This window comes from Saccopteryx bilineata, chromosome 2, assembly GCF_036850765.1.
Source record: "Saccopteryx bilineata isolate mSacBil1 chromosome 2, mSacBil1_pri_phased_curated, whole genome shotgun sequence".
Classification (NCBI taxonomy): Eukaryota; Metazoa; Chordata; class Mammalia; order Chiroptera; family Emballonuridae; genus Saccopteryx; species Saccopteryx bilineata.
The window spans coordinates 37525226-37536074 of NC_089491.1; the positions used below are offsets into that span (position 1 = coordinate 37525226).

General features: G+C 40.4%; 1 protein-coding gene across 1 annotated transcript; it reads left to right on the forward strand.

Annotated features, from left to right (window-relative positions):
* Positions 1-27: 27 nt before the first annotated feature.
* Positions 28-1011, forward strand: LOC136322209 (olfactory receptor 13C7-like). Its single transcript, XM_066254342.1, has one exon. It carries the CDS (start codon positions 28-30, stop codon positions 1009-1011), a length of 984 nt encoding a protein of 327 aa, XP_066110439.1.
* Positions 1012-10849: the final 9838 nt, after the last annotated feature.

The window sequence follows — 10849 nt, forward strand, 5'->3', positions numbered from 1 at the left end:
TCCTGAGGGTAGAAGAGAAAACTTTAAATGGAAGTGACCAACCAATCCATTGTGGCAGAATTTGTCTTGCTGGGGCTGTCAGATCAGCCAAAGCTGGAGAAAATGTTCTTTGTGCTCATCCTGCTGATGTACCTGGTGATCCTGCTGGGCAATGGGGTCCTCATCCTGGTGACCATCCTTGACTCCCGCCTGCACACACCCATGTACTTCTTCCTGGGGAACCTCTCCTTCCTGGACATCTGCTACACAACCTCTTCCATTCCTCTAGTCTTGGATGGCTTCCTGACCCCCAGGAAAACCATCTCTTTCTCAGGCTGTGCTGTGCAGATGTTTCTCTCTTTTGCCATGGGAGCCACAGAGTGTGTACTTTTGGGTATGATGGCGTTTGATCGCTATGTTGCCATCTGTAACCCCCTTAGGTACCCTGTGGTCATGAGCAAGGCTGCTTATGTGCTCATGGCTGCCAGCTCCTGGCTGGCTGGTGGAGTCAACTCCTTGGTGCAGATCTCTCTTGCAATACAATTACCCTTCTGTGGGGACAATGTCATCAACCACTTTACCTGTGAGATTCTAGCTGTCCTGAAGTTGGCTTGTGCTGACATCTCCATCAATGTGATCAGTATGGGAGTGGCCAACGTGATTTTCTTGGGGGTCCCAGTTCTGTTCATTCTTGTCTCCTACATCTTCATCCTAACCACTATCCTGAATATTCCCTCAGCTGAGGGCCAGCGAAAGGCCTTCTCTACCTGTTCTGCACATCTTACTGTGGTGGTCATCTTCTATGGGACTATTCTTTTCATGTATGCAAAACCCAGATCAAAGGACCCACTGGGGACAAACAAGCAGGATATTTTGGACAAGCTTATCTCCTTCTTTTATGGAGTGCTGACCCCCATGCTCAACCCCATCATCTACAGCCTCAGGAACAAGGACGTGAAGGTCGCTATGAAGAACCTTGTGAATCAGAAAGGTTCTCCCAGTGACAGTGGGAGGAAGCAGCGTAGCATGTGATTCTGTGCACACAAGGGCCCTTCTAGGAAATAACCACATGATAAGCATAGACTTGGCTCAGTTTTATCACAAAACTGCCCCCAAAACGTACATCAGAATGGGGCTTTCCTGTTGACAATGCAACATCAACTCAGTAGAATGAAGAGGGGGTTGGGCTACATCATCTGGAACCAAGAATAAGTGACTATTAACATTGATTTTTGTTCTGAAAAAATAAGTAACAATTAAAATTTTGTAAAAATAAAATTATACTTCTTTCTTTGTTCATGTGCAGACTAGCTGAAATTTGTATGTGCCCATTATGTTATTTTCTGCTCTACTGTGGAGTGGGGAGCATGGCAATGAGGAGCAGTCACTACTTAATTGCTGTCCAAACTAAAATACAACCTGCATTTTGGAAAATTTTCAACACTAAGACATGCCAAATGATACCAATTAATGCCTCCTTGTAGGAGCTCAGAGTATTTCCAGTTTAATTATTTCCTGTTTAATATTATAGAGCCAATTTGGGGATCCTTTTCTCACTGTACATAGAGCACATCTATTCCTACCCAAGGTTGTGGAGGAGGAGTTTGTGCTAACATTAATCAAACTCCAGTTACTGTAGACCAAGAACAAAGTATCTCGCAGTCTGAATTTAGATAAATTACTACAATGCAAAATTTATATTCTGAGTCCCTTTGTCTCCTTAAAATTGATTTTGCAGCTATCCCAACCCCAATAATCAAACTCCATTTCCTCTGTCTCTTCAGGATTTGGACACTGATACCAGTTGCTAAGAATCTACTTATAATTACCCCTCTGATTAAAAGCATAGGCTTTGGTGCCAGACTAATGAAGAGGTGCCTCTGCCTTTGCAACTTCAGGCAAATAGAAAAATTACTTAATCTTGCCTGATCAGGTGGTGGCACAGTGGATAGAGCATTACCTGGGAGGCTGAGGACTCAGATTCAAAACCCCAAGGTCACCTGTTTGAGCATGGGCTCACTAGCCTGAGCACAGGGTTGCTAGTTTGAGCATGAGATCATAGACATGACCCCATGGTTGCTGGCTTGAGCTCAAAGGTCTCTGGCTTGAAGCCCAAGGTCACTGGCTTGAGCAGGGAGTTACTGGCTCGCTGGAGCCCCACAGTTAAGGTACATATGAGAAAGCAATCAATGAACAACTAAGGTGCAGCAACTAATGAATTGATGTTTCTCATCTCTCTCCCTTCCTGTCTGTCTGTTCCTGCCTGTCTCTCTCTCTCTCTCTAAAAAAAAAGAAAGTAAAGAAGAGAAAAAATACTTAATCTCGCATACCCTTGGTTTCCTAGTTTGTAGAATGGAGGTAACTAAACAAACTCCACGTAGTTGTGAGATTAAATTAAAATGAAGTATATATGTATAAATTCACAGTGGGTAGCACAGAAAAAAACCTTCCAATTAATAAATGAATATGTTTATTATTAATGAAATATGTTAATTAAATAACTCCTCTGAGGAAGCCTTATGACACTGGAAGACAGAATTCAGTAACACATTTACTTGAATCAGTACCAATTTATTTTGTAGCAACTTTCTGGTTGGCTTTCTAGTTTATGAGCCAACAGTCCCATTTCTTGGGGCATTTTCTTCTCCATCATCCCTGTTCCTTATCCACAGAGATGAGGGACTCGTGTTTGTGTTGTGTGACACTGACCCTGCCTAGACCAATCAGATTCTTTTGGGGGATTGTCACTAATACTCAAGGAGTGAGTCCTGGATCCATAACATGCAAATTTAGGAGTGATGGGGTAATTGTGTTTGGCCATGTATGCTAAGGAAGTAACGAGAAACCAAGTCCACAAAGAGAAAAGAAAGAACAGCCAAAGGGCAAAGATGAGATATGATGAAGTCATCTCCATGTGTTGACAGTCTTGATTCTCATTTTACCCTAGATCTAGCCAGATTCCTGCACTTTTGCTTCTAAAGACCCCCCTATATCCTTAAACTAGATTCTACTTTTCACTAATCTAGATTAAGTTACTTTATGTGAGGATAAAAAGTCACATCTAATATGATTCTTAACTTGTATAAAATATTTTTTTCATATGCCATGTGCAAGCAGAGTGCCAGGCTACCATGCATGACAGCAGTCTTAGATAAATTTTGAAACAAAAGTAAATATACAGCCTGACCAGGTGGTGGCACAGTGGATAGAGCATCGACCTGGGATGCTGAGGAAGCAGGTTTGAAACTCTGAGGTCACCGGCTTGAGTGCAGGCTCACCAGCTTGAGCTCTGGGTCACTGGCTTGAGTGTGGGATCATAAACATGACCCCATAATTGCTGGCTTGAGCCCAAAAGTCACTGGCTTGAAGTCCAAGGTCGCTGGCTTGAGTAAGGGGTCACTGGCTCAGCTGTAGTCTCCCAGCCAAGGCATGTATGAGAAAGCAATCAATGAACAACTAAAGTGCTGCCATGAAGAATTGATGCTTCTCATCTCTCTCCCTTTCTGTCTGTCTGTCTCTCTCTTATGCTTAAAAAAAAAAAGTAAATATACAGAAATCTGCTATATTTCTTTTTTTTAAAATTGATTTCTGAGAGAGCCTGACCAGGTGGTGGCGCAGTGGATAGAGCGTCGGACTGGGATGCGGAAGGACCCAGGTTCGAGACCCCGAGGTGGCCAGCTTGAGCACGGGCTCATATGGCTTGAGCAAAGAGCTCACCAGCTTGGACCCAAGGTCGCTGGCTCCAGCAGGGGGTTACTCGGTCTGCTGAAGGCCCGCGGTCAAGGCACATGTGAGAAAGCAATCAATGAACAACTAAGAAGTCGCAACGCGCAACGAGAAACTGATGATTGATGCTTCTCATCTCTCTCCGTTCCTGTCTGTCTGTCCCTGTCTATCTCTGCCTCTGTAAAAATAAATAAATAAATAAAAAATTGATTTCTGAGAGAAAGAGAGACAGGAAGGGATAAAGACAGGGAGGTGAGAATAAAAAGCATTAACTCATAGTTGCTTCACTTTAGTTGTTCATTGATTGCTTCTCATACGTGCCTTGAGTAGTAGCTTAGCCAGTGACCCTTTGCTCAAGCCAGTGACCCTACACTCAAGATGGTGCGGCCTGATCAGTGTGCCTGACCACTGTGCAGTGAATAGAGCGTTGGACGGGGATGTGGAAGACCCAGGTTCGAGGCCCTGAGGTTGTCAGCTTGAGTGTGGGCTCATCTGGTTTGAGCAAGGCTCACCAGCTTGAGCCCAAGGTCACTGGCTTGATCAAGGGTTCACTTGGTCTGCTGTAGCCCCCTGGTCAAAGCACATATGAGAAAGCAATCAATGAACAACTAAAGTGCTGCAATGAAGAATTAATGCTTCTCATCTCTCTCCCTTCCTGTCTGTCTGTCCCTATCTGTCCCTCTCTCTGTCTGTCACAAAAAAAGAAAAGTAAAGAAAAAAGAAAAGAAGAAGATGGTGTGCTTTTCCACACCCTGGCCAAGCAGCTCGAGCTCAAGCTGGCGACCTTGTGGTTTCAAAGCGGGGTCCTCGGCATCCTGGGTGGACACTCTATCCACTGTGCCACCACCTGTCAGGTTCTGATGTGTTTCTGTACAGTAATAATGAATGATCAGAAGGAGAAAATTTTTTAAATCCCATTTATAATTGCATCAAAAAGCATAAAATACTTAGGAATAAATTTTCACAAAGAGGTAAAAGACCTGTACTCTAAAACTATAAGACATGGAAGAAAGAAATAGAAGAGGATACAAAGAAATGAAAGGATATACCATGCTCATGGGTTAGAAGGATTAATATTGTTAAAATGTCCTTACTACCTAAAATAATAAACAGATTCAATGCATTCATTATCAAAATACCAATGGCATTCATTTCATAACTTGAAGACCTAATCTTAAAATTGATATGGAACCAAGAAAAGACTCTGAGTAGGTAAAGAAATCTTGAAAAGAACGAAGTGAAGAGTATCACATGCCTTGATTTCAAACTATATTACAAAGCTATCATAATCAAGAGAGTATGGTACTGGCATAAAAACAGATATATAGATCAATGGAATAGAATAGAGAACCTAGAAACAAATCCTTGCTTATACAATTAAAACAACAAAGGAGGCAAGAATATACAATGGAGTAAAGACAATCTCTTCAATAAATGGTATTGGGAAAAGAAGAGCAGATACATGCAAAAAAATTAAACTGGACCACTTTTTTACACCATATATAAAAATAAACTAAATCTTGGATTAAAAACTTAAATGTAAGACCTGAAACCATAAAACTTCTAGAAGAAAACATAGGCAGTAAAATTTTTGACATTGTACATAACAATATCTTTTTAGATATGTGTTGTTGGTCAAGGGCAATAAAAGCAAAAATAAACAAGACTACATCAAACTAAAAAGTTTTTGCACAGTGAAGGACACCATCAACAAAACAAAAAGACAACCTACTGAATGGGAAAAGATATTTGTAAATGATATATTCAATAAAAGGTTAATATATGAAATAAATAAGGAACTCGGACAACTTAACATGAAAAACACACAATGCACTTGAAAAATGGGAAAAGGATCAGAATAGGTTTCTCCAAAGAGGACATACACATGGCCAACAGACATAAGAGAACATCACTAATCATCCAAAAAATGCAAATCAAAACCACAATAAGATACCACCACATGCCTGTCAGAACGGCTATCATCAATAAATTAACAAACAACAAGTGCTGACGAGGATGTAGAGAAAAGCGGACCCTTGTGCACTGTTGGTGGGATTGTAAATTGGTGCAGCCACTATGGAAAACAGTATAAAGATTCTTCAAAAAATTAAAAATAGACCTGCCATACAACTCAGCAATACAACTTCTGGGTACTTATCCAAATAAAACAAAAACACTAATTCAAAAATATACTGCTCACAAAAATTATGAGATATTTCAAAATAAATACGAAGTGATAAAAAAAAGCATTTGATTGTTTTTTAATTAAACAAGAACATCAGAAAAGCAAACAACAAGTCAAAGAAAGTTGTTTGGTTATGCAAATGAGATGCAAAACCAGCTTTTATTTCATTGGTGAAAATGCACTATACAAAAGGGTGAATGTACTGGAGTATTTGCACATTCCCTGATCCCCTAAGTTTTGTGAACAGTGTATATATGCATTCCTGTGTTCATTTTAGCATTATTTACAGTAACCAAGATATAGAAGCAATCTAGGTGTCCATCAACAGATGGATAGAAAAGGCATGATTTATTTATTTATTTATTTATTTATTTATTTATTTATGTGCGCACGCATGCACGCACACACATATACACAATGGAATATTACTCAGCAATAAAAAGATAAAATCTTGCCATATATGACAACATGGATGGATTTTATTATGTGAAGTGAAATAAGTTAGACAGAAAAGGAGAAGACAAATACCATATGATTTCTTCTACATGTGGAATCTAAAACAAAACAAATAAAGAAACAAAACAGAAACAGACTCGCAGACATAGAGAACAAGCTGATGGTTGACAAAGGGGAGGGTTGTGGGGGGATGGGTAATAAGTAAAAGAGAAAAGTAAGTGCAGCTAAGACACCATCCTCTAGAATACAGTATATACCCTAAATCAATGACTATTTTATGGTATTCTGTCCCCAGTAGGCAAAATATATGGTCCAGGAACCAAGGGTGGGAGCAAGAGCAGCCCTGGAACCGTCACCTGCAGTGAGTGGCCCCCCAGGGGAGTTTGTGCTTTCCATCCCTGCAACTCTAGGCTTCGCGGGGTGTAAGGGTCCGAATTCCCAGAGGAGAGTTGCTTCCACAAAGGGACACAGAAAGCCTCAGTAAACATCTTAGCACTTTGTTGAAGTATAACTTGTATAGCATAAAATTTTCCTATTGTAAGAAAAGGGACCCAAAGTTTTGCCAGCCCGAGGCTACGTTTTAGGAATATTGATATTAAGCTTTTTATTAGAAACAGCTTAATAGATTCAGATGGAGTTTTGACCCTTCTCCCTTTCCTGCCCAAGAGGTACAGACAGAGAAACCTGCTTCAGGATGGAGGGCTTAGGATGCCACCTTTGCCGAATATGAATTAAGTGTGGTAAACTAGAGGGCTTTAGGCGGCACCTGCTAGTTTGATATTTGTATCCCCTTGCTTCTGAGTTGCCTAGCAAGAATTTTCCTGCCATATATGTTCCCCTCTTCCTCAACTACCTGTAAATCACCCATTGTCACTTGTGAAATCTGAATATCCTTTTTCCCACCCCCTTCCTCCTTTGTCCAAAAATGTCTTATATACTCAGTGTTGCCCCAGTGTCTTTGGAATTCCCTATGTGTATATATTAAAACTTGATTTTCTCCTGTTAATCTGTCTCTGTTAATTTGATTATTAGCCCAGCCAGAAAAACTTAGAAGGTGGAAGAAAAAGCATTAATAATTTTTTAGGCCCTGGCCGGTTGGCTCAGTGGTAGAGCATCGGCCTGGCGTGCGGGATTCCCAGGTTCGATTCCTGGCCAGGGCACACAGGAGAAGCGCCCATCTGCTTCTCCACCCCTCCCCCTCTCCTTCCTCTCTGTCTCTTTCTTCCCCTCCCGCAGCCGAGGCTCCATTGGAGCAAAGATGGCCCAGGCGCTGGGGATGGCTCCTTGGCCTCTGCCCCAGGCGCTGGAGTGGCTCTGGTCGCCACAGAGCGACGCCCCGGAGGGGCAGAGCATTGCCCCCTGGTGGGCGGGCCGGGTGGATCCCTGTCAGGCGCATGTGGGAGTCTGTCGGACTGTCTCTCCCCGTTTCCAGCTTCAGAAAAATACAAAAAAAGAAAAAATAATAATTTTTTAGCACTCACATAAGATATATGATAGTTTGATAAGTTTTGGTAAATTTATACAGTTGTGCAATTATTATTACAAACCAGTTTTAAAACATTTATATCATTTCAAGAAGTTCTTTCATGCCCATTTGCAATCAATCCCCAATTCCAGCTACAGGTAACCATGAATCTACTTATTTCTGGAACAATTTGCCATTCCTAGAAATTTCAGATGAATGGAACCATATAATATAGTCTTTTGCGTCTGGTATCTTTCACTTAGCAGTGTTTCTGAGGTTCATCCAGTTGCAACAAGTATCAGTAGTTTTCTCTTTTTTATTGTGGAATAGAGTTCAGTTATATGGACATACCGCATTTTGTTTATCAATTCATCCATGGATGGACATTTGGATTGTTATCAGTTTTTGGCTATTATAAATAATGCTGCTAGTAATATTTACACAACTCTATGTGTAATTTACACAACTCTATGTGTAATTGGTGGGTCATATGGCATGAATGTCTTTAACTCTAAGGAAGTGCCAAACTGTTTTCCAAAATAGCTGTATCATTTTGAATTCTCCCAAGCAATGTGTGACCATTCCAGTTTCTCCACATCTTTGCCAACACTTGGTGTTATTAGTCTTTTTAATGTTGCTATTCTAGTGGCTATATAATAATACCTCATTATCTCATTGTAGCTTTTCTTTTTTTTTGTAGTTTTCTGAAGTGAGAAGTGAGGAGGCAGAGAGACAGACTCCCACATGTGCCCAACCGGGATCCACCTGGCAAGCCCACCAGGGGGCAATGCTCTGCCCATCTGGGGCATTGCCCCATTGCAACTAGAGCCATTCTAGCACCTGGAGCCATCCTCAACGACTGGGCCAACTTTGCTCCGATGGAGCTTTGGCTGCGGGAGGGGAAGAGAGAGCTAGAGAGAAAGGAGAGGGGGGAAGGGGAGAAGCAGATGGTTGCATCTCCTGGCCAGGAATTGAACCTGGGTCATCCACACGCTGGGCCAACACTCTACACTGAGCCAACTGGACAGGGCTTCACTGTAGTTTTAATTTACATTTGCCAGATGGCTACTAATGTTGAACATCTTTTCACATGCTTATTTAAGCCATCCACATGACTTTTTTAATGGAGATTTTTTCATTGAATTGCTTGTCTGTTTATTATTGAGTCACATACAGGAATTCTTTATATAACTTAGATATAATCCTTTATCACATATATAATTTGCAAATATTTTCAGTCATTTTTGTCTTTTCATTTTTTATAGTATCATTTTAAAAACAAAAAAAATTTAATTCTGTAGTACAATTTACCAATTTTTAAAAAAGAATTTTAGTGTCTTATTTAAGAAATCTTTACCTAACCCAAGGTCATAAAATTTTTCTCCTATGTTTTCTTCCAGAAGTTGTATGGTTTTAGGTTTCACATTTAGGTCTATGGTCCATTTTTACTTAATTTTTTGTATACTATGAGGTAATGGTCTCATTCTTTTTTACATATGGATATCTATTTTTTTAAACACTATTTGTGGAAAATACTATCTCTTCTCCTGTTCGATTGCTTTGACACCTTTGTTGAAAGTTAACTGACCACAAATGGAAGAACTAATTTCTGGACTTTCTAGTCCCTTCTATTTATTAAACTTTAGATGATGGCTATCCCCTAGTTACATTGAGCATCTTATGCCAAGAGACCAGCAGGCAAGGAATGGAGTCACTATTTGAGTGGCATATAACTGATCCTACTCATCGGAGGGAGATAGGGGTGCTTTTATACAATGAGGGCTATTATAACAATGTTTGTATTCCACCAAAATTCACATGGTGAAGTTCTCAGACTCTATTACCTGGAAAATCCAATCTATGACCACTTTATTGCCAACGTAGGTCTATATCACTGAAACTCAGAATCAGATTGTCTGGCTTTCAAGAGAGACACCATTTTAGTCCAGGAGTTCTTCTATTGCAAGCACAACACAGCTGTAAAGGCAAAGAGAAGACAGCATTCACAGAAAAAATAAATATAACTCTGCATGGAACAAAGGCATTGCACATTTTATATTTGAGGGAACTAGGTGTGAGCATCAGATTTTAGAATAATGCAGGGAGCCAAGCAGCCAACTGACAGTACAATTAAAGGCTTGTTATGGGGATGCGGCCAGTCTGGGAGTAGAGCTCATCGCTAAGGAGCAAATGAAACTACCCAAGTGACTGAAGATCATAGTGTGGTGGGTTCTAAGAAGTGATGCACTTTGCCAAGTAAGGAGTCTGATGTGTCTAACATTTGCTCTGTGTTACTCCAGAATGCCAATTAATTACTGAGGACAGGTTCCCAAACATTAATGTGCAATAAATCACCTGGGGATTTTGTTAAAATTCAAATTATGGCTTAGTAGATCTGGAGGGGGACTGGAAATTCTGCCATTTTAACAAGATCTCAAGTGATATCACTTCTGGTCTTAAACCAGACTTCGAGTAGCAAGTACCTAGGATATTCTGGTAGAAGTAGTCTGGCATTAAGGTTCATTCACTGACTTGTTTGCATGATTGATTTGTGTATCCTTGTTTGAGCAAGAATTTTAAGACAGCTAAACATTTACCAAAATAAACAAAATGATGCTAATTGAGCGTGAGATTACAGGTTCTGCTTTCAGTAATGGTGAAGTGGCTTGCACCAAGCCATCCTCTCCAGTATATCAATTAAAAATGTTGAACAAAATATAATAAAAAACAGCTATATGAAGACACTGGATAGTTCAGAGGAAAGTGAAGAGAAAATTCATGGAAGTTAAGACATAGAAGAAAGGAAGAACACTTGGTGAGTTTGCCATCTTTATGAATTTTTATCTAAAGATAGGCCTTAGTTGTTGTCACATGGTTTAGCTAAAAGCAGATTACAACCAGCAATTACACTGGTTGAGAAATCAGAATACAAGGTTTGGGGCAACCACTGCTTCTGAAAGTGTGTGTGGAAAGGAGAGGTGTATAGAATTGAAGAAAGGAGAGAGCCACACAGGAATAGCCTCAAATTCTGCACATAA